Source organism: Lagenorhynchus albirostris, chromosome 18 (genome assembly GCF_949774975.1).
Source record: "Lagenorhynchus albirostris chromosome 18, mLagAlb1.1, whole genome shotgun sequence".
NCBI classification, from domain to species: domain Eukaryota; kingdom Metazoa; phylum Chordata; class Mammalia; order Artiodactyla; family Delphinidae; genus Lagenorhynchus; species Lagenorhynchus albirostris.
Genome location: NC_083112.1, coordinates 51,046,807 through 51,072,389, shown reverse-complemented (window position 1 = coordinate 51,072,389; position 25,583 = coordinate 51,046,807). Strand labels below are relative to the sequence as shown.

Sequence of the window (25,583 nt, the reverse complement as noted above, 5' to 3'; positions counted from 1 at the left end):
TTCTTTTACCATTTGTCCTAGGGTTCTATCTGTCCTTTTTTTTTTTTATACAGTTTTTAGTGCTCGTTATCATTGATGGAATTGTTTATTGGTTTGGTTGCTCATTTCTTTTCTTTTTTTATTACTTTTAATTTTTTTATTTTAATAATTAATTTTTTTTAAATTTTAATTATTTTCTTTCTTTTTTTTTCCTCCCTTTTCTTCTGAGCTGTGTGGCTGACAGGGTCTTGATGCTCCGGCCGGGTGTCAGGCCTGAGCCTCTGAGGTGGGAGAGCCGAGTTCAGGACATTGGTCCACCAGAGACCTCCTGGCCCCACGTAATATCAATCAGGGAGAGTTCTCCCAGAGACCTCCATCTCAATGCTAAGACCCAGCTCCACTCAACAACCAGTGCTGGATGCCCCATGCCAAACAACTAGCAAGACAGGAAAATAACCCCACCCGTTAGCAGAGAGCCTGCCTAAAATCATACTAAGTTCACAGACACCCCAAAACACACCACCGGACACGTTCCTGCCCACCAGAAAGACAAGATCCAGCCTCATCCACCAGAACACAGGCACAAGTCCCCTGCACCAGGAATCCTACACAACCCACTGAACCAACCTTACCCACTGAGGGCAGACACCAAAAACAACGGGAACTATGAACCTGCAGCCTGTATAAAGAAGACCCCAAACATAGTAAGTTAAGCAAAATGAGAAGACAGAGAAATACACAACAGATGAAGGAGCAAGGTAAAAACCCAACAGACCAAACAAATGAAGAGGAAATAGGCAGTCTACCTGAAAAAGAATTCAGAGTAATGATAGTAAACATGATCCAAAATCTTGGAAATAGAGGGAGAAAATGCAAGAAACATTTAACAAGGAACTAGAAGAACTAAAGAGCAAACAAACAATGAGGAACAACACAATAGATGAAATTAAAAATTCTCTGGAAAGAATCAATAGCAGAATAACCAGGGCAGAGGAACGGATAAGTGACCTGGAAGATAAAATAGTGGAAATAACTACAGCAGAGCAGAATAAAGAAAAAAGAATGAAAAGAATTGAGGACACTCTCAGAGACCTCTGGGACAACATTAAACACACCGGCATTTGAATTGTAGGGGTCCCAGAAGAAGAAGAGAAAAAGAAAGGGACTGAGAAAATATTTGAAGAGATTATAGTTGAAAACTTCCATAATATGGGAAAGGAAGTAGTCAATAAGTCCAGGAAGAGCAGAGAGTCCCATACAGGAAAAATCCAAGGAGAAACACACCAAGGCACATGTTAATCAAATTATCAAATATTAAATACAAAGAACAAATACTAAAAGCAGCAAGGGAAAAACAACAAATATTATACAAGGGAATCCCCATAAGGTAAACAGCTGATCTTTCAGCAGAAAATCTGCAAGCCAGAAGGGTGTGGCAGGACATATTTAAAGTGATGAAAGGGAAAAACCTAAAATCAAGATTACTCTACCCACCAAGGATCTCATTCAGATTCGACTGAGAAATTAAAACCTTTATAGACAAGCAAAAGCTAAGAGAATTCTGCACCACCAAACCAGCTTTACAACAAATACTAAAGGAACTTCTCTAGGCAGGAAACACAAGAGAAGGAAAACACCTAAAATAACAAACCCAAAACAATTAAGAAAATGGTAATAGGAACATACATATCGATAATTGCCTTAAAGGTAAATGGAATAAATGCTCCAACCAAAAGACATAGACTGGCTGAATGGATGCAAAAACAAGACCTGTATATATGCTGTTTACAAGAGACCCACTTCAGATGTAGGGACACATACAGACTGAAAGTGAGGGGATAGAAAAAGATATTCCATGCAAATGGAAATCAAAAGAAAGCTGGAGTAGCAATTCTCTTATCAGACAAAAAAAACTTTGAAATATAGACTATACTATTACAAGAGACAAAGAAGGATACTACATAGTGATCAAGGGATCAATCCAAGAAGAAAATATAACAATTGTAAATATTTATGCACCCAACATAGGAGCACCTCAATACATAAGGCAAAGACTAACAGCCATAAAAGGGGAAGTTGCCAGTAATGCAATAATATTAGGGGACTTTAACACCCCACTTTCACCAATGGACAGATCATCCAAAATGAAAATAAATAAGGAAACACAAGCTTTAAATGATACATTAAACAAGATGGACTTAATTGATATTTATAGCACATTGCATCCAAAAACAACAGAATACTCTTTATTCTCAAGTGCTCATGGAACATTCTCCAGGATAGATCATATCTTGGGTCACAATCAAGCCTTGGTAAATTTAACAAAACTGAAATCGTATCAAGTATCCTTTCTGACCAAAACGCTATGAGATTAGAAATCAGTTACAGGGGGGAAAAAGAGTAAAAAACACAAACACATGAAGGCTAAACAATACGTTACTAAATAACCAAGAGATCACTGAAGGAATCAAAGAGGAAATCAGAAAGTACCTAGAGACAAATGACAATGAAAACATGACAACCCAAAACGTATGGGATGCAGCAAAAGCAGTTCTATGAGGGAAGTTTATAGCAATACAATCCTACCTCAAAAAACAAGAAACATTTCAAATAAATAACCTAAACTTACGCCTAAGCAATTAGAGAGAGAAGAACAAAATAAATCCAAAGTTAGCAGAAGGAAAGAAATCATAAAGATCAGATCAGAAATAAATGAAAAAGAAATGAAGAAAATGATAGCAAAGATCAATAAAACTAAAAAGCTGGTTCTTTGAGAAGATAAACAAAATTGATAAACCATCAGCCATATGCATCAAGAAAAAAAGGGAGAAGACTCAATCAACAGAATTAGAAATGAAAAAGAAAAAGTAACAACTGACACTGCAGAAATACAAAAGATCATGAGAGATTACTACAAGCAACTATATGCCAATAAAATGCACAACCTGGAAGAAATGGACACATTCTTAGAAAAGCACAACTTTCCGAGACTGAACCAGGAAGAAATAGAAAATATAAACAGACCAATCACAAGCACTGAAATTGAGACTGTAATTAAAAATCTTCCAACAACAAAAAAAAGCCTAGGACCAGATGGTTTCACAGGTGAATTCTATCAAACACTTCGAGAAGAGCTAACACCTATCCTTCTCAAACTCTTCCAAAATATAGCAGAGGGAGGAACACTCCCAAACTCATTCTATGAGGACACTGTCACCCTGATACCAAGACCAGACAAAGATGTTACAAACAAAAAGAAAACTACAGGCCAATATCACTGATGAGCATAGATGCAAAGATCCTCAATAAAATACTAGCAAATAGAATCCAACAGCACATTAAAAGGATCATACACCATGATCAGGTGGGGTTTATTTAAGGAATGCAAGAATTCTTCAACATATGCAAATCAATCAATGTGATAATCTATATTAACAAATTGAAGGAGAAAAAACATATGATCATCTCAATAGATGCAGAAAAAGCTTTTGACAAAATTCAACACCCATTTATGATAAAAATCCTCCAGAAGGTAGGCATAGAGGGAACTTACCTCAACATAATAAAGGCCATATATGACAAACCCACACCCAACATCATTCTCAATGGTGAAAAACTGAAAGCATTTTCCGTAAGATCAGGAACAAGACAGGTTGCCCACTCTCACCACTATTATTCAACATTGTTTTGGAAGTTTTAGCCACAGGAATCAGAGAAGAAAAAGAAATAGAAGGAATCCAAACAGGAAAAGAGGAAGTAAAACTGTCACTGTTTGTTGATGACATGGTACTATACAAAGAGAATCCTAAAGATGCTACGAGAAAACTACTAGAGCTAATCAATCAATGTGGTCAAGTAGCAGGATACAAAATTAATGCACAGAAATCTCTTGCATTCCTATACACTAATGATGAAAAATCTGAAAGAGAAATTAAGGAAACACTCTCATTCACCATTGCAACAAAAAGAATAAAATACCTAGGAATAAACCTACCTAAGGAGACCAAAGACCTGTATGTAGAAAACTATAAGACTCTGATGAAAGAAATTAAAGATGATGCAAACAGATGGAGAGATATACCATGTTCTTGGATTGGAAGAATCAACGTTGTGAAAATGACTATACTACCCAAAGCAATCTACAGATTCAATGCAATCCCTATCAAACTACCAGTGGCATTTTTTACAGAACTAGAACTAAAAAGTTCACAATGTGTATGGAAACATAAAAGACCCCAAATAGCCAAAGCAATCTTGAGAAAGAAAAACAGAGCTGGAGGAATCAGGCTCCCTGACTTCAGACTATACTACAAAGCTACAGTAATGAAGACAGTATAGTATTGGCACAAAAACAGAAATATAGATCAGTGGAACAGGATAGAAGGCCCAGAGATAAACCCACGCACATATGGTCACCTTATCTTTGATAAAGGAGGCAAGAATACACAATGGAGAAAAGGCAGCCTCTTTAATAAGTGGTGCTGGGAAAACTGGACAGCTACATGAAAAGAATGAAATTAGAACACTCCCTAACACCGTACACAAAAATAAACTCAAAATGGATTAAAGACCTAAATGTAAGGCCAGACACTATCAAACTCTTAGAGGAAAACAGGAGGAACACTCTATGACATAAAACACAGCAAGATCCTTTTTGATCCACCTCCTTGAGAAATGGAAATTAAAACAAAAATAAACAAATGGGACTTAATTAAACTTAAAAGTTTTTGCATAGCAAAGGAAACCATAAACAAGATGAAAATACAACCCTCAGAATGGGAGAAAATATTTGCAAATGAAGCAACTGACAGAGGATTAACCTCCAAAATATACAAGCAGCTCATGCAGCTCAATATCAGAAAACAAACAACAGAATCCAAAAATGGGCAGAAGACCTGAATGAACATTTCTCCAAAGAAGATATACAGATCGCCAACAAACACATGAAAGGATGCTCAACATCACTAATCATTAGAGAAATGCAAATCAATACTACAATGAGGTGTCACCTCATTGTGATATCTCAGAATGGCCATCATCACAAAATTTACAAACAATAAATGCTGGAGAGGGTGTGGAGAAAAGGGAACCCTCTTGCACTATTGGTGGGAATGTAAATTGATACAGCCACTATGGAGAACAGTATAGAAGTTCTTTAAAAACCTAAATATAGAACTACCATATGACCCAGCAATCCCTCTACTGGGCATACACCTTGAGAAAACCATAATTCAAAAAGAGTCATGTATCACAATGTTCATTGCAGCTCTATTTACAATAGTCAGGACATGGAAACAACCTAAGTGTACATGAACTGATGAATGGATAAAGAAGATGTGGCACATATATACAATGGAATATTACTCAGCCTTAAAAAGAAACAAATGTGTAGTGAGGTGAATGGACCTAGAGACTGTCATACAGAGTGAAGTAAGTCAGAAAGAGAAAAACAAATACTGTATGCTAACACATATGTATGGAATCTAAAAAAAAAAAAAATGGTACTGAAGTACCTAGAGGCAGAACAGTAATAGAGACATAGACATAGAGAACAGACTTGAGGACACGGGGCGGGGGAAGGGTAAGCTGGGACAAAGTGAGAGAGTGGCATGGACATACATACACTACCAAATGTAAAATAGATAGCTAGTTGGAAGTAGCCGCATAGCACAGGGAGATCAGCTCGGTGCTTTGTGACCTCCTAGAGGGGTGGGATAGGGAGGGTGGGAGGGAGGATGATGCAAGAGGGAGGAGATATGGGGATATATGTATACATATAGCTGATTCACTTTGTTATACAGCAGAAACTAACACACCATTGTAAAGTAATTATACGCCAATAATGATGTTAAAAAAAAAAAATGGTTCCAGAAAGGTGATCTTGCCTAAATGAGAGAAGGCAGGAAATAGCACATTTGGGGAGGAAGGTGAAAATAGCCTAGGACATTCTAAATGGGGGTGCTGGGGAGACAGATAAATAAGGATCTGGGTCAGCAACATAAATACAGGACTCAGGGTTTGGAATAAGGTCACCATCATGGACAACTATGGTGACCAGGATGAGCACTACTCACCAGAAGAGAAAGCAGAGGATGAAGAGTGTCCATAAATGTTAGTACCACCCATTTCTAATTACCACGCTAATCTAGAGAGCCTGAGTCTTTCTTCTTTGAAATTATATGTGATAAACAGCATTTGAAACAAAAAGAGAAGAAAAATGCAAGTTCAAAAGCTCTTGAGCTCTTACCCCTTGTCAGCTTTCTGAAATGAAGTGGCCACTTTGACGATGTTTTCAAGATCCTGACCCCTTCAAACAAACAAACTCAAGTCAATGAAGGAGCTAAAATGTCTGATCTGTGTTCAGTGAAGAAAGCAAAACTCCAAGTGTTATCAGGAGTTACTGAGTTTAACTGAATAACAAAATAGTCTGTCATGTCAGCTCACGGCATTCACACACACACACACACACACACACACACACACCAGTCACTCCACCTGGGCATTGGCTCTGCAATCTACTGCTCACTGAAATAACTGCAGTTTCTCCTAAAGACTGATATTGGTTGTACACAATTTATATACTTAAAAGGATATGGATAAATTGGGAGATTGGTATTGACATATACACATTACTATATATAAAATAGATAACTAATAAGAACCTGCTGTATAGCACAGTGAACTCTACTCAATACTCTGTAATGGCCTATATGGGAAAAGAATCTAAAAAAAAAAGGGTGGATATTAAAAAAAAAAAAAAGGATATGGAAAAAAAATTCAATTAACTGCAAAAGTAAACACAGAAACATGTTCCGAAGTTTTTCTACCAACCAAGGAGCATTAAGCAACATATTCAGATGATCAATTAGTCCCTTATATGAGGTGAAAGTATCTGTCTTCTTATGTTTCCAAAGGGAAAGAAAGTACATTTAAAACTGTAGCTGAGCTTGAATCCCCTCTGGTCTCCCTAGGTCATGAAAAGGAATAATTAGGGAAATCCTTACAGCTTTACCTGTAATTAAGACCTGTGCTTCATAAATGATATCTTAGAAAGTTAATAGGGTTCCACGAAGATAGAATTTTGTAGTCAAGTAAATTTGGGAAACATAACCGACTTTTAGAGATTTGGAATATGTATAAGCACACTGAAGGTTCTGGGAAGTTCATGATAGAGAGCTCTATTCCATTGTGTTTCCTAAACATGTAAGCCATTAAATGCTTCTTTCACAAAACATTCATTGACATCTTGTGGCACATGGGACATAGTTTGGGAAAGATAGAGATAGAGCTGTACCTTAAGGTACTAAGTACAGGGTACTCTCCCCAAAGGTAAGATATCTGTGTGATGCATGCCTGAGAGTCAAGGGAGATAATAAAGAAAATAAAAAGTATGTAAGTTTGGCACTTTGGAAAATGTGTTTCAGTCAAAAAAATTGTCTAAAAAAATTGGCTTATTATAATGGTTAAGATGGTAAATTATGTTAGGTTTCTAACCATAATAAAAAAATTGGTTTATCATATTGATAGATCTATAAAATAACATTGTTCAAAAACTAATTTTAAAAATAGTGTTTTTCAAATAAATAAATAAATATCCAAAACAAATACTAAATTGGATGGGATGTTCAAGACAACAGGCATAAACCAGCACTGTCAGGGGGAAACCTTGCTCAAAAGCATCAGTGCAATTTGTAAGTCTTTTTCTGATGGTGCAGGTGAAGCTGAATATGGTCTTGTCATACAGCCAGTTCTAGGCAAAGCTTTTGCAGATGTTCAATCAAATAACTATATTTCCACCTATTCACTTACACGTCAACAACAGCTGTTTTCCTGTCTTAAGGGGTTTAATCTTATTCTGTTATCATGTTCAGACAATTTTGGTTGCTCATAATGTAATGCTTAGAATAGAAATAAAAGGAATAAAATTCTGTAGGTACATATAAAAACATTTATTACCCACTATTGAAGTCAGCTGGAAAACTGATTTGTCTGTTTTATTATAAATTTTAGGTATGTTTGTGTTCCAACAAAGCATACTTTATCATATCTACAATTACACAGATATAGATATATAGATATAGATCACTATACCTTATATTTCTTTCAGCAGATCTGCCGGTTTCTGTATATGCACTTGGTTTAGGTGGACATATCTGCCTATATTTTTCAAGTTAAAGATAATGTCTCTTAGGTAAGAAAACACTTCTCTGTTAGATTTAAATTTATGAGAAAACATTTACATTCAAAGAGATGAAAGTGTGTTTGAACAATAGCACTACTGCAGATAAAAATCTTCTAAATATGTTCATGTTCATTTTATTTTAGTTTCCAGTCATCAATAAAGAATTTTTACACTTATCTCTATTAGATAATGATACAATATTTAAAAATAATAAGAATCAGGGCTTCCCTGGTGGCTCAGTGGTTAAGAGTCCGCCTGCCAATGCAGGGGACACGGGTTCCAGCCCTGGTCCGGGAAGATCCCACATGCCGCGGAGCAGCTGAGCCCGTGCGCCACAGCTACTGAAGCCCGCGTCCTGGAGCCTGTGAGCCACAACTGCTGAGCCCGCATGTCACAACTGTTGAGGCCCACGTGCCTAGAGCCCGTGCTCTGCAACGGGAGAGGCCACCTCAGTGAGAAGCCTGAACACTGCAAAGAAGACCCAACGCAGCCAAAAATAAATAAATAAAATAAAAAAAATAAGAAGAAGAATCACTTTTTGTTAGGTATCAGAGAGATATTTTCTCAAAGACTTATCCCATTTGAATACTATCAAGAAATATGTTTTCTCAGATAAGATGGTAAAGACTTTCATATTTCCAGTACACCCACCACATTGAGAAAGACCACACTGAGTTGTTAGAATTAAATTTTACAGTACTAGGTTCTGTTACAATTTGTGATATAAGACTTTTCTCTGCTGTTTTTCTAAGTATCTGATTGGCCTACTTATACATTCTTGCTTGTTCTCAAGAAATTATATTCAACTATTTTTTTGTACTCCTGAGGACATGTGTTAATTACATAGGAAACACTTCCCTTTCATATTCTTTCATTAAAGTCATCTTGCTGTGATTAAAATAATCAGGGTTTTAACATGCAAGTTGTCCTCATTTTATATTTAAGATCATTTGTGGAAGAAATAAATTAGAGTAGTAAAAATGGATTAGACCAGTTCCCATGGAATCTAGCTTCTTTTGAATCTGTACAAGGTCACTGCTCTAGAGTCCCGAGTTTTAGTTTAGAATTTAGGTGGTACTAACACCAACTTTTTTTAGCCCCCTAAAAAATCTTATTCAAATTAAGATTTAATTGTTCAGTACTATCAGAGTAAAAGGAAAAATAATGTAAGATAGAAAGCCTGAGAAGTTATTTTTAAGAGTATAATTATAACCGTTGCATAAATTAAAAATTATAAATCTGGCCTATATTTTAATTAATTCAATGAAGAAGTATTCTCTTAACATTAAAAAAAAGTATCCTCTCCTCCCAAGGACAAAATTTCAAAGGTACTGTGAAATTTCACTGAATAGAAATTCAGACCTGGGTTTTTAACTCTTAGGTTGAATGTCTAAAGCTACACAGCCCTGCCACCCAATCAGCATTTTCTGGCTGAAGTTACCCCCTTAATAAAGAATAGTTCTCAAATTGTCTTACATGTTGTCAAAAGAATCACCATCAAAAAGTAAAAATACAAAAGAATCAAAGGCAGGCCATTAAGCAAATCTAATGTATTCAGTCTTCATTGAGATACCATTTTTTAAATCTCTCAATAATAATGGAAATGTGCCATGTAGGTCTTGAAAAACAGTTCGATACGATATGATTAAACTGTTTAACAGGAACACATGGGAAGATGTTCAGATCTCTGAATTTGTTTTTAAGTATTAATTATAGAGCACTGGAGATTCAAAGTAGACAAGCAAGTCTGTCTTTTTTTCTTGGTTCGGAGACAAGTTAATTAGAACATTTTTTCAAATTTTGTGATAGTTTTGAAATAAATTACAAATGTCTCAATTAAAATAAGACTAAAGAACTACCCACTTCCTGGACATGACTACTGTTTAGTTTCTATATTGAAAGTACTTCCATAAGACAAGTAATGGCCATAAGTATCCAACGACAAACATAAATACACGTTTGTGTGGGCAAATAGAATTAGAAAATCTTTCCAAGTGCTTCTTCAGTGAATATGCACACAAAACATACACATGCTTTGCACAAAACAAGTCACAATTCATTTGCTTTCATTTACCTTGAACTTCATTTTGCAAGAAATCCTGGAGTGCTAGGTCTTACCTGTTATCCCGCCTCAGCTGGTTAGGAGATGAAACAGGAGAACTGGGCTTTGGAGGTATTGGAGGGTGAACAGTTGGTTCCCTTTAGAACAGAAACAGCAGTTCATTTCACCATGGAAACACGTAAATTTTAGCATCTATTCACCAAATGCATTTATTGTCTATATGGAAATAGCTCATGCATCTTACAACCCTTGTGCATGAGCTACCTGAAAGGCCAGGATCTTTGGAGCTCTAAACTTTAAATAAGTCAAATTACAGGTATTTTAAAAGTTCATTTAATCAGATTTTTGGAAACCCTGTCCTCCCCAACTATAGTTTGAAGCATAATGTGTTCTTTAAACAGCTTAATATTTTTACTAGACTGTCTCACTCAAGTTGTGACATTTTGGGTCAGCAGTGCACAGCATAGTAAATGGTTCTTGGGCATTAACATATAAGCTTCTTTAGGAATTATGCCAACTATCGAGCTGCTACGGAAACAGCAAGAAAGGTTTTTAATTGCACAGACCTCAAGGTGAAGTTGATTTGAAGCTCTTAACTAAATCTGACTTAAACATTGTCAGCACAGGCCAGTTTGATGCTGGCAAAGCTTACATACACTGTCAGCCTAAACTTTCCATCAAAGTGCCAAGGCAGCCTCTGAGCTGGCATGATTTGATCACCCAGGAACTAGAGCAGGCAATTATGGGCATATATGGGATGCAGTCAGAACTTTATCTAGGGCATGTCACCCCCCCACCCTGAAACTCCCACCTCAGTGGTTCCCCATTATCCTCAAGATAAATTCCATGAAAGTATCCCTGTGATCTAGACTATCTGTACCCCTCTGGCTTCTGCAGCACCTTAGGGAGCAGGTAGGCTCTGGGGTCAGGCTGCCTGAATTGCCAGCTGTGTGACAATGGCCTAAACTGATTCCATTTCTTCATTTGTAATAAGTCTTCCAATAGGATTGTTGGGGTGTTGTCAGGACTGAATGAAATCATGATTTTATCTAACACATTTATTGGTAGCGTTCTATGCACATGGCAATCTACAAAGTGGATAATTCCCCTGTTCTCAAAAGGCTTTCAATACACAAATAAATATATGACAGATGAAGAAAAGTACTAAGAAGAAAATAAAACAGAGTAAGAGAATATAGAGTGATGGTGTGGGAACACCTGTCTGTGAGGTGAAATTTGAGCCAAGACCTGAAGGAAGTGATAAAATGAGCCATGAGGATATCGGAGGAAGAGCATATAAATATGGGCATCATCAGGTTCGAGATGGCATCTAACCCTTGAAACTGGATGAGATCACCAAGGAAGTCAGTGCAGGTAGAGATGAAAAGAGGGCCAAGCACAGACCCCTGATCCTTGCAATGTCCAGACATCAAGAATATGAGAAGGAAACAGTAAAAGAGTCTGAAAAGAAGTAGCCGAGGAGAAAAGAAGAGAAATATGAGGGTGTGGTTCCGGGAAGTCAAGTGAGACAAGTGTTTCAAGAAGCATTTGATCTGTCAAGTTGCATTTTGCCAAATGCTACGGACCGAGCAAATAAAACAAAAGTGGGGAGTTACCATGGTGTTGGCAATACGGTGGTCATTGTTAACCCTGATAAGAGCGGTTTTGATGGAGCAGTGGTGAAAAAACCTTCTAGGAGTGGATTTAAGGCAAAATGGGAGGCAGAGGCATTGATGTAGGTACTTCTTTTGAGGCATTTTGCAGTGAAGAGGGAAGAGAAAAATGGGAAGCTACCTGAAGGTTGATAGGTCAAGGAAGGTTACTAGAGTATGTAGATATGTTGATGGGAATGATACAGTTAAGACAGTAAATTTGATGGTGCAGGAGAGTAAGCAGAAAACTGCTAGACTTGGGAAACCAGGAGACCTAGGGCACAAGGAGGGGGAGGTTGGTCTTGGATGGAAGCACAGAGAGCTCACTCATTTGATCCTCACTTCAATCCCAGAGATAAGTATTCTGCTTCTTTCTATTTTACAGATGAAAAGACTGAGGCACAGAAAGTGAAAATAAATAACCCATGATGATACAGCTGTTAAGGGGCAGAGTGAGAAATCCAAACTAGGAAGTCTGGCTCCATAAGCCCTCCCCCAGAAGTGCTGCCTTTCAAGGACTCTTTGGGCAACACCAATGGCTTAGTTGAGGTTAAGGCTCATGGAATTAAAATAACTAAAATAAAAATAATTTTCTTTTGCCATGTTCAGCTGCTTTAGGAGCAGGAACGGACTAAACAGAGAGTTGGATTTAACGAAGTTTCTAATTCAGCCAAGAAAGTGGAACAAAGAATGATGACAAGGGAAGGGGTATGCAAGGAAGTGATTACAGCGAGGGAACGTGGGATCTGAGATGGACATGGAGGGAACTGAGGGGAGAGGAGCTGTTGAAAGATGGTAGAATCAATGGATTGGTGGTTGTGGTGGGGCTGGAGAACTGGAATCAGGACTAGCGGGACTGAGCTGGATAGAGTAGATAAAGCGTGAGTAGATAAAAAATGGAAGCCAGAAAGGGAAAGCTTTGAAATTGAAGTTTTGTAGTGTGTGTGGTTACTTACAAGGGCAAGATCTACCGGGGGCTGGGGTAGGACAATGGACAAGATCATTGGAGAGAAGATCAAGAAAGTGAAAGGCCAGGATGGGGAAGGATACACTATATGGATTTGGGAATCAGCAGGCATTATGAGAGGAGGGGTGTTTGTGGGAGACGATGAATCCAGTGCCAAAGTCTCCACGGAGTGAGGGTGAGTGGCTCAGAGACCTTTGGATGACTCCAGTGAGGAAGAGAAGCTCATGATGGCGTGGCTTCAAAGAGGATGAGGAGTTTTAAGGAGGAGGGAGTTAAACTTGATAGGAACTAGCAATATGGAGCAAACAGGATCCCGCCTCTTCCTCCAGACCTGTGATACATGGGATTAGAAGAAAAACAGCCCTCACTGAGAGACGAGCCTGAAGAGGAGCGAGTTTTGATGATACTGAATGATGCATCCAGGAAGGTTCAGTGAACAGGTTTGAGGGTTGGGATGCTGTTAGGTTAGGTCATGTTCAGCGATGCACAGAGCTCTGTGGGGATGGTCCAGGTGACAAGAAATGATCTGATTGGAGTTCCCATGGGGATCCATGGCCACAGGGATGGGGGACGTGAAGGAATTAGTCCTGAAGCTTTCTGGCAGTGTGGTAGTGAGTTCCTGGGTGATGGGCAGTGGGGAAGCAGACACAGAGCCTGGTGGGTCTTCTGGTTCTTGTGTTGATGGTGGCTTTGAAGCCAGCAGGAGGGCATGCAAAGCATTAGAGCACCTCCTGGCTCAGTTTAAGTGCTGTGGCTGTTGTGCTCGTCCCATACAAACCCAGCGCTGTAGCTGGGCCAAACCACTTGCACTTCCTAAACCCATTTCACCACAACAACACATTCTTTCTTCTCTCAGGCATACCTCCTTCTCCCTTTCACCTGGATACTCGCCTTACCCTTCAGACTCTATCTTGGGGATTACTGTCTGTAGTGGTACCCAACGCTGTGGTGAATACATTTCTACGTCTTCCCATAGCACACCTTCTTCACAACTCATACCATGCTGTTCTGAATTACACAGAATTTTTTTGTTTCCACCCTGCCTGGACTGAAAGCCCTAAAAGGATAGTTGTATCCCAAGTACTAGGATTATATATGATGTTGGTGCCCAAGAAAGATGTGTTGAAAGGTGGAGGGATTGGCTGAAATTCTATTTGGTAAGGAGGAAAATGGGTGCTGAAGAGTGGCCTAAAACTTTAAAAATCTGTTCAAGTTTAGCTGTCCCACAGAAGTCCATTGTTGATTCCACTACCTAATACCTAGTAGGTGCTGGGCGCGCAGATGAGTTATTGAGTAACATGATATGCCTGGAAAAAAATAATTTACAGGATAATAGTTGCCCCATTCTAACCTAATGCTAGGTTTTACAATTAGATATTATTTTATTTATATTGATTACCATCATCTTCCCTTCTCAAAACATATCCCTGCATCGGGAATAATTTAATGTCACTCAAGTGATAATGTGTGTTTCATGTATCTGTGTCGATTAGCTGATTATATGCTTCTCTTCCAGGGATAGAGGAAAGGGTAAGAAGGTGGTCAGTCCCATCTATTAATGACAAGGCACTGGATATCTGAAAACAGGCAGGAGAGCAGTAACAAGAAGGAAGGGAGGATTACAAAAAAGGAGACAAGGGATGGTGCCCAACTTTGCTTATGCCAGAATCACATTGATAAAAAGCTAAATTTCTTCCATGTAAAGTGGCTAAGCCCTCAAAGAGGTGGATAAATATTGACTGTGTCTGAGAGTCAAAGATGAGTAGAGAAGATCTGGGTGCACAGGAAAGAGGTGGCTTGGGGAAAGAAAAGCTAGGCGTGCAGTTGTGAAGGCCAGGAAAAGCAGAGGAGCGTATTTGTTTCTGAGGGTGATGCATTTACACGCCTGTTGGCCTGGGCCAGGGCAAGTCCACCCTGAGGGCAATCCACCTCAAAGGAGCTTTCATTTGCATCTCTCCAGTGACAGCCACAGATGACAGAACCCCGGCCCTGGGGACAATGAGAGGAGTCATTCATGCCGTGCCAGGAGCTCGAGGCCATGCCAAGCAGGGGCATTAGAATGTGAGAGCGAGGCAGGAAGCTGTGGCCCGGAATGTTTTGAAGAGACAAAAACGAGAGACATTCATGTGGAATGATCCTGTTTGAACACCACTTTGAGACACACTGTTTAAGCTTGGATGAGTCGACCCTGGTTCTCCCTTCTGTCTTTCCCTCAACCCCATAAGACATTTGCAGGGTCAATGACACCACGCTAGTGGCTATAATTGTAAAGAATAATTTTCAGGAATCAAAAGGCAGCTTTCCCCAGCAACATGTGAAAACTTGCAGATTGTAGCCCAAAGGCCAGAGCTAATAGAAATAACACTGTCAACTTGTTTATATTTCCTCATTTTAATACGCTGCTGCAAAGATCACTTTTTGCATTACAGCTTTTTTGGAAAACATGCTTGGCTCTGTTACTTCTGTTCCAGATTGACTTTGAGAAGAACATTTCTATTACTCAGCACAGGTCAAGGTTGAGAGAATAATTGACTCTAAGAGTTGGTGGTGAGTTTTCTTTTCACTTTCCATCATGCTTAGCTTTTGTGTCCCATAAATAGAATTTTTATTCCAACAATGGCAAAGGAGAGGGAAATTATAGTTTTTGAGTAACATGCCAACTTGGCCAAGTTCTCACATCCTTTATTTTATTCGATGCCCACATCTATCCTGTGGAGTGTATATGTTTGGTTTTTTTTTTTTCACTGAGTCTTAAAACAAGGTGAGTAATTTGCCCTGGATCACACTGCTAGTGACTCAGCCAAGGTTTTAATCTACCTTTCTCATGTCAAATCGCATGCTTTTTCCTCTATCACACTGTATCAAACCAATACTCTTCCAGGTATGACCAGTGAAAATCTAAGAACAATAGGTTGTCCTGCATTATTTCCTTGCCCAAGACAGCATCAGTTCAAAAGGCACTTATTCCACAACTGCCCTAGTTATAATGTTAGGACACATAACAACGTATGAGGCAAAGTTGGGCATTCAAAGACTAGAAAATGTGTGGTGTGGTCCATGGTCTCAAAGAGCTTACAGATGCAAGGTATTCTAAAGATTCAAAAGAATCTTTAGATTCTTTGCTCAAAAGAATGATTGCTGTAACAATGTCTTACTTTCAGTGGCCAAGGACCATTTCAATGAGCCACACCACAACAATGGAGCATTCAGTGGACTAAAATTCCAGAGACCTAGGTTTTAGACTAGTTTTGCCACTAACTTTGATTTGATCCTCTCTGAAGAATCTGCTTCTTCATTTACAAAAGAATGAGACTGGTCCAGATCTGTGGCTGGTAAACCACTGCATGACCATGGGAAGGCAGAGTGATTGCAAGGAATCCTCAGTTCCACAGAGCCCTGAGGACTTGCTGTGGATTAAGTACCTTGAACATTCATATACTGCACTTTCTAAATGTGTGTAGATTCAGTTGTGGTTAATAAAATGTAAATTAGTATAATTTAGGTTGGATCTATAAGAGCTCAAATAAACTTTAGCTGCCAATAGACACAGAGGGACAGAAATTTTCAAGTATTGCAGAATTCATAGCAGCACATTCTGAATTAGCTTTCTCCTCATTCTATTCAAACAAGACTTTTCAAAAATAATAAACCTTGACTCAGGTTAATGTTCTAATTACTTTGAATGTCTATAATGTGTATTCTAGGGATTCAGATAAGATTTTTAAATCACTATACTTTGACATTTTACTGAGAGTATTAGACTCCTAATTTTTACATGACAGATTCTAGTTAATACAAGAAGGTTTTTGTTTAGATAGGTTTTGTTGAGATAGAAATAAATATATAGTATGATTTAATTTAACATAGTATGATTTAATTTAGGGTGACAGCAAACTTTGTAGAAGGTTTGGTACCAATAGAGTTAAAAATGTTGCAGCATAATTAGAAAAGCTACATTTTACCGTTTATAGCTACAGACAGAAAAATATAATTGTAGTGCAAGGTTGCCATAGCAACCCACTTCTCAATCAGGATTTTTTTCCTCCTTCAAATCTACCAATCAGCTAAGTGGAAGTGAAAACCACTGAAAGAGAAGAGGTTGAAACAAATATGGATGGGAAATTATGAAAGTATGTAGCAAGCATTTAACAATATGATAATTTCCTATGTGTATTTCCACTATTTTAATTTTATCACATATTATATAGTTTCTTTTCTGTCTTTGGAAATGACTACAGAAAAAAACACATTGGTTTTTTGGTGGTGGTGATGGCTTCACTGTTGCTCCTGAATCATTAGAATGGGTAACATCATAAACATTCATATTGTCTGTTAAACAACTACCTAAACTGGGTTTCAGTGAGTTTCTTAAATGAGCTTTGTATGCCATTTAAGCACTGCATCTCTAAGTCACCTAAATACAGAATCAGAAGCACTTGAATTTACCATGAACTGAATACCGATATTGAAAGGTGGGTTCTGAAATCAGAAGCAAGTTCAATATCACCTTCCTAGAAATGCTGTGCCTATGTTTTATTGTGATTTGACTGAGCATCTCTCATGAATGGCACCTATCATCCACGCCATGGGCTCAAGCCCTGGCAAATGTTATCACTCTTTTGAAAGACTCAAAGATGAGAAAAAGTTTAAGAACTTGAAAAATTAAGACACACACTAGTGCTTGCTGACAAACTGCTTTGTGTCAGGCTTTCTGATAAATCTTAAAATGAAAAAAGTGGGAAAGGAAAAACTTTCACTGGCTCTGACCTTCTAAATTTCTGTACTGATGACATGTATATTTTCTTTTATACATATTTCAGAATCTTTAGTACACAGAGCTCAAATTACATAAAAGCAAAGCATTAACTCTTAAAATAGAAGTAATCTTCTGAAAAGGTACCTAAGCTTATCACAAATTACAAATATCTACCCATAATGTCTTACACAAAAAGGTATTTTTCTACATGGCATTGAATTTGTAATTACTGTATTTACTGCTATCACTAAACATAACTGATCATGGATGAGTGCAGAGAATGCCTCTTAGACAGGAATCCCATAGTTCTACACACACGAGTAGACGCAAGCATGTGTGAGTTCGCATGCGCACACACGCTCACAGCCCGTGCTCTCTGGCGTTAGAACCTTTGCCGCTCTTCTCCTTTCTGCTCGGAGTGGCTCCATCCCCACCTCGCCTCTGCACCTGGCTTACTCTTATTTCATTCTTTAAGGTTTACCTCAGGCATGTCCTCTTTTGACCCCACTGTACCCGAAACACATCCTCTATTGCCTCCCTCTCCATGCTCCATATTCTGTGGCTATGTCAACCTCAGTGTTTATCACCCCCAAGGACCCGCTCTCAGTCAGGGCCTGCCTTCATGGGTGGCACTCTTCTCTCAAAATGACTCCCTGACAGACTCTGAGTTTCTTGAAATAGGGACTGGATCTTACTCATTTTTGTATTCCTGGCCTCTAGCAAAGTCCTTTGCTAGCACATAGTCAGGGCTCAACAAATGTTTTGGAAAGAGAGAGAAAGAGGGATGTTTAAACAGTCATTATATCTTAAACACAGAGAATAAAGCCTAATGACAAAGAGACAATAACGGGTCGAGGGAAACTCCTTATCTTGTAAATACTAAGATGTATTGGGCTTCCCTGGTGGTGCAGTGGTTAAGAATCCGCCTGCCAATGCAGGGGACACGGGTTTGAGCCCGTGCAACACAACTACTGGAGGCCATGCACCTAGAGTCCGTGCTCTGCAACAAGAGTAGCCACTGCAATGAGAAGCCAGCAAACCGCAACGAAGAGTAGCCCCTGCTCACCTCAACGAAGAGTAGCCCCCGCTCACTGCTACTAGAGAAAGCATGCGTGCAGCAACGAAGACCAACACAGCCAAAAATAAATAAATAGATTTTTTTAAAAGAACCTATTAAGATGTATTAAAATTAATCAATCAATATGTACTTATTGATAAATTACTATGGGTAAATTTATTGATGAGTCAAAGGGTTATAAGATGATGCCATCTAGTTGATGAGTATGCCCCCAAAAAGTAATGTTTCAAGGTAATGCACAATTAATTGCCAAGTGAGGGTTGCAGACAATAAACTAACATTCTGAGTTCAAAGGATTAAAAACAACCTTTTGGCCTGAGAAAGCTGTGTGGAGGAATTAAGATTCAGACCAGACTCTGAAGGATGGGCTGGTTTTGGATGGTAGAATGCGCCCACCTCCTCTACCTTCACCCTGCCTACCTCTCATCACACCTCACCTTAACCACGTAATTGCACTAGTTATTTTCCAGTTTCTCCTCTACCATTGGATGTGTAGAAACATCATGCTTCAACTTTCATTTTCTTCTCATTTAGTATTTTCTCCATAGGTAACCTCTCTTTGAATGTACTACATTTAAAATCTTTGGAATCATTCCCAAATCTGGATCTCAGGCACCAACCTCTCACCTAAACACCTCTCCCATTTTTCACTGCTTGGAAATTAACCTCCACAAATACATCCTTTTAGTATCCCAGACCACTTGCTCAAACCAATGCACATTCATTCAGCTTCTTACAACCAATTGTGTGCTCCCAATTCTGCTCCCATTTCTTCCTACCTCGGTTGGTGGCATCATGATGCTTAAAATCACCCTGGGCTTGAAAACCTGGCATTGTGTAACTCCTCTGCTTCCCCCAAATCCCACATCTTTTTCAGAACCTTTCCCCTGAATCCTCTGTTAGAAGCTCTCCCTACCACATCAGAGCTCCCAGAAAATGTTGATGCTTTTCTCATGATCACATAGCTGATCTTGTGTTATGGTTACCTGTGCATCCATGTTATCAACTTTTGGAGCTATAAAATCCTCCAAGCCGCTGCTGCCTTTCAGAGTTCTCTGACTCAGCAACTGCCTACCATGCTGCTGAGCGTTGACACCTAGACATGTAGGCTCCCTCTGCGATCCTTCTCTCTCTCAGGAGTTCCCTTGCCCTCCTCCCCTTTTGGGTTACAGCCCCTGTGCTGTTATCTTTGGAAGGTTTCATGCTGGGAATGACTCCCTCTCCATGCAAACCTGTCAAAGCACTTAGTTTGCTACTGCCCACCCCCAAGTGGTCATATCTTTTTCTTTGATCAGCACCGTGAAGTTCCTGGAATTCACTACAATGACTATTGAATAAGGGGAGTAAGCGAGACAGTTTTGGTGTTTTAAGTGTGGATGATTGAATGTTTATTTTGTTTTGACACAAGAAAATAATTTTATTTTAAAAGGTAGCATATAATACCTCCCAAAGAGTGGATATGTCATTGTGTATGGTTGTGAGGATGAGATTCTCTGAGGATAGCCTGGGACAGCAAAAGACAACTAAACTACCAGGCATAAGTAATTAATAAGAATTTAGGGGGTGGGGGTTAGAGGGGAAAGAAGAAGAAAGGAAGGTGAAAAACAGAAAAAGAGAGATGGAAGAAAGAAGAAGGGGGGCTGCTGAGCAAAATAGCAACAGGGTCAGGCTTGTAGAGAAATGTCAACCAATGAGAAATGGTCAATTACAGGAGTGGCCAAAGAACTTACAAACAGGAATTTCTAAAACTACATTTTACATCATTTGGTCTGGGCTTTTACAATGTATTGCTACTCCCATCATCCCATATCTTTATTTAAACGTTAATGCAAATAGTATTTGGACAAATGAAGGAAAAGAAGCTGCCATCTTCAATGTCTGAGTTAATGTGGAGAAGAGAGAACAGAACGGAGAACAGTCAGAAGTGCCACTTTGAAGAGAGATCAGATCAAAACATGGGCCCAAGGACACAGTGCCCTGGATGGGGGAGAAGACAGCACACCGGGCAGAGGAAACCTTATATGCTAAGGGTCTGTAGAAGGTGGGAGTATAGCACATTTAACACAAATTAAGTGACTGGAACAGAGGGCAAGGGGGAATGACGAGGGATAGAAGGGAAGTAAGGACAGGCAGTTAATGCTAAGAATTTGGGTCTTTATTCTAAGAACAATGAAGAGTCGTATTTTTATTTAGGAGGGTGATATGTTCCAATTATCCTTCTAAAAATATCAGTCTGGCAACTGTGTAGGCAAGAGATTAGGGGAGTGGATATCAGGGTGAATAAAGGGAGAATATTTAGGTAGCTATTGTTGTACTTCAGGGGAGATATGATGATATAAATGGAGAGAGGTATGTAGATTCAAGAGGCATTTGGGAGGTAAATTGACAGGATTTGCTGATGGATTGGATACTGGTGGTTAAGGGAAGAAAGGTATAAAAAAGACTTCAAGATTTCAAGGACATCAATTGACTAGAGGATAGTGTTATTGAGATAGAGGACAAGGTTAGTGAAGAGAATTATGAATTTTGTTTTGAACCTGTTGAGTCTGCAATACTTTTGGGATATTTAAGTGAAGGTGTCAAGTAGGCAGTTGACTAACTGACTCAGAGACAAGGTGTGGAGTGGATATAAACAAAGGAGTCAGGAGCATACAAGTGGCCGCTGAAGCCATGGGCATGGATGACTTGTCAAAAGGCAGACACTGAACAAGAAGAGAAGAGGGATATTAAGGCTTTAGGAACATCAACATTTAAGGGCTTGGTAGAGGATGGTGAAGTAGCAAAGGCAGCTGAGATAAAATGACTAGAGAAATGTAGGCACACCTCAGAGATACTGTGGGTTCAATTCCAGATCACTTCAATAAAGTGAATATCGCAATAAAGCAAGTCACAACTAGTTTTTTGATTTCCCAACACATGTCAAAGGTAAGTTTATACTACACTGTAGTCTATTAAGTGTGCAATAGCATTATTTCTAAAAAAATGATGTATACACCTTAATTAAAAATACTGTATTGCTAAAAAATGCTAGCCATCATCTGAGCCTTCAGCATGTCACAATCTTTTTGTAACAGCAACATCAAAGATCATTGATCATGGATCACCATAATAAATACAATAATAACAAAAAAGTTTGAAATATTGTGAGAGTTATCAAAATGTGACACAGAGATATGAAGTGAGCAAATGCTTTTGGAAAAACGGCACTAATGCACAGGGTCCCCACAAAACTTCAATTTGTAAAAAACACAGTATCTGTAAAGCACCATAAAGCAAAGTGAAATTAAACAAGGTATGCCTGTAAACAACAACAACAAACAACAACAACAAAAAACCCAAGAGTGTGTTGGGGTTGGTGGGAGGAGGATGGTTTCAAAAGACAATGAGAGACAAGATTTTTAAAGGCATGAATAGCCAGTGGCACCTTTTGAAAGGTCAGTTAGTCATAGGGACGGATATGTCAACAAGAATGTATCAGCAAGGTCATTAGTGACCTTGAGGAGAGTTGTTTCCATGAGCTAATGGTAGGAACCAGAAGATGAAGGTGGCCAGTGTCATCAACTCTTCTGAGAAATTTGGCTGTGATGGAGAGACAGGGTGTCAGCTAAACAGATTTATAAGGTTAGGCTATTAATTTTTAGAGGCTATTTTTTAAGATGAAAGGGATTTGAACATGGAAGGGGGGGAAACAGTGAAGCAGGGGTTTGATCATATAGGTAGGAGAGACAGATCAATGTAATGAGGAACAAAAATTATAACGCTAAAAGATTGATTCAGTCCTGATTAAAATGAAAAGAAATGACAGGTTCTGGGCTTCCCTGGTGGCGCAGCGGTTGAGAGTCCGCCTGCTGATGCAGGGGACACGGGTTCGTGCCCCGGTCCGGGAAGATCCCACATGCCGCGGAGCGGCTGGACCCGTGAGCCATGGCCGCTAAGCCTGCACGTCCGGAGCCTGTGCTCCGCAACGGGAGAGGCCACAGCAGTGAGGGGCCCGCGTACCGCAAAAAAAAAAAAAAAAAAAAAAAAAAAAAAAAAAAAAAAAATGTAAGAAATGACAGGTTCTGATGGCATTTGAAAAGAAGATTTCAGAGGAAATAATCTTGTTGACACAGGTTGGTCATTCAAAACACTATATTGATGGTTTCCCTTCTCAATAAGAGAAGGAAGAGATGATCAGAGAACACTTATATCCAATGAACAAGGAGCATGAAATCAGCTAGAAAAAGTTTTATTTAAGCTCAGAACTTTATCTGCTATGTCTTACTATCATGAATTACAGCTTCTCTCTTTAATCTTGTTTTATCAAAAAGGGAGCAAGAGGCTTTCAAAGGTATTTGACTTTTAACTCCAAAATTTTGTTTGATCTCCCAGATCTTAACCCTCTTATTTCAAGACTAATGTATTTCATACATAAAATGATACTTGTTTTAAGAAATTGCTTTTTTTTGGGGGGGGGTATAAATTGGGAGATTGGGATTGACATATATACACTAATACGTATAAGATAGGTAACTAATTTAAAAAATCCAATTTAAAAATTTGAAAAAAAAATCTTAACCACAATTATTTTCATTTTTATAAATCCCTCTATCTTTTGTCCCAAGCTTCCATATTTTTATATTACTGTATTTGTGATATGCATTTAATTTTAATTGTTTTTTCTTTTTAAAATTATAACATCATAATTTTCCAAGTTTTTATGTAGTTTATATAATATAATTTCATAATACTTATTTTACCTTCTTATAATTCAATTATGTTTCCTGCCCAACCTTTCTAGTAGTGAATTTTATAAGTTTACTACCAACTCAATGAAGTAAAAATTCATTTTATTTGTTGCTCAATCATTAAAAAAATTGCTTTTTTTTCTTTAGCTATAACATATGGTTATTTTAGAAAATTAAATATGCTCATTTAAGCTCTAGTTGAACTCACCAACCTTATGTTAACTATATAGAGAGAATTACACGTAGATATAGTTCTAGATGTAGATGTAGAAATACATATAGAAATAAACACAGACTTACAGAGTCATAGGTATAGATATACATATAGATATAGATAACAGTGTGATATCATGGGTTCTTCTGTTGATAAAAAAGCTTAAGACCCTTTGGGTACAGCTTATATCATGCCTGTAATAGATTTTAATCCAAACACAACTAAGTTTGGTTCTTCCACACTATGTAAGTCAAGAAAGGAACAACTGAGGGATGGATGGGATGGTCCATGGTATCAAAGATCATGGAGAGGTCAAGGGGGAACAAAGTTCGGGAAAATGACCCATTCCTGTAATGATTGGCAATGGGTGTGTAGGAGAAAATGAAATCTCTGGGAAAGATTAGATGATGGAAAAAATGAAGGTTCACAAAACGAAGAACAGAAATGAGAGTGAGAGTGTTGGTATTAAGGGGAAATTCTTTTGCATAAGATAGGAGGGGAGAGGAGGGGAGAAGTAGACCAGTGAATAAGCAAAGGTTGAAGGGAAATAAGCTTAGCATTGAGCTATTAGTGAGTATTAAAAATCGTAGTCGTTCATGATTATCTGTTTTTGACCTATTTTCATTTTCTTTTTGTTCTTCTGGGGACAAAGATCTCTCTTTGAAGACTGTGCTTCCTTTCATCATTTAATAATTGCTTCTATTTTTCAGTTTTTACTAAAAAGGCTATTTCTCAGCCCTGAGAATGCACTGACATTAAAGGTGAGAAACAGAAATTGTACTTTGAGCTCTTCCAAAGAAAAGCACTTTAGAAATCAAAGGCATTGCTATAGTGTTATTATTCTCTCCTTCCCCTGAAAGCTTGGCATGACATTAGCTCTGATCCTTGAAGAGAAGTCTTTCAGTCTAGCCATTATATTAATAATCTGTGACTCTGAGAAAGGAATGGATATCTAAATTCACCGACCTTATCCAATAATCTTCCCTCTCCCCTAGTTCCGGTGCTAGGGATCTGATCCAAGAATCAGAAATAGGAGCATTGTAACTTATTTTATCTTCCATGTAAATCACATCCAGCTATGAATAAATCGGAAGGGCATATAGCCAAGCACTATCAGTTCTGTGCAAACAGAGATCCACAGCTGAATGGGCATTGAACACATGAGATGTTTGCTCATGAATAATCCTTTTGTATCTTTACAAAGTTATATAAACAGTTGCTTATTATGATGATGATTTACATTAATAATGGAATAATAAATAGAAGATAAAAATAACAAGTTATTTTGGAAATAAGTGATAAATATTTCTTGGAAATAAGTGATAAATATTTCTAAGTGTCAGTTACTGTCTATCAAGAAAAAACTGGATGGATCTTAAAGTATTATCTTACAATAGTAATTAGCGAAACCCATAGTTAATATTTTCCCACTTAGGTAGCTCCATGAAAGGTATCACTCATGGAGAAATAGCTAAACACAGCCTGAGGAGAAAGGAGGTTTTAAACTAGAAATATAATCCATATTTGGCAATTCATATAATTGTAAATCACCCATAGATGAACAGGTTTTAAAAGAAAATATTTTAAAAGGTGAATGTAATTCCAAGTTGTGATTGTTCAACATGTTCAATAATTTCATATATATGTTATACACATATAATAAATACATATGTACACACACATACATGCAGATGCAGCCAGAAGTATGAACAAGACAACTTGAGCTCTTTGTGTCTATTAGTCAACTAAAATTTATTTATGTCCTTACAGATTCAACTTAAATTTTAAGACATTTATTTCCAAATATTCCTATTATTTGGAATACTCCTATTCCAAATATTCCTATTATTTGGAAATAAAAGAGACATTAAAAGCCTGTGCAATAGATGAAAACTTTTGGAAGTAAAACAATATCGTATGAAACAAGCACACTGTTTCATAACTCTTTTCCAATTGTTGAACTGGG

General features: G+C 38.2%; 1 protein-coding gene across 1 annotated transcript in view; it reads right to left on the bottom strand.

Annotated features, from left to right (window-relative positions):
- SCEL (sciellin) overlaps window positions 1–25,583 on the bottom strand; it is a 126,979-nt gene that overhangs the window by 63,005 nt on the left and 38,391 nt on the right. The window contains exons 7-9 of the mRNA XM_060129148.1: window positions 10,280–10,360; window positions 8,071–8,136; window positions 6,227–6,286 (exon numbers count right to left, since the gene is read on the bottom strand). Of these exons, the coding sequence (XP_059985131.1) occupies window positions 6,227–6,286; window positions 8,071–8,136; window positions 10,280–10,360 (207 nt within the window). The remainder of the gene's footprint in view (window positions 1–6,226; window positions 6,287–8,070; window positions 8,137–10,279; window positions 10,361–25,583) is intronic.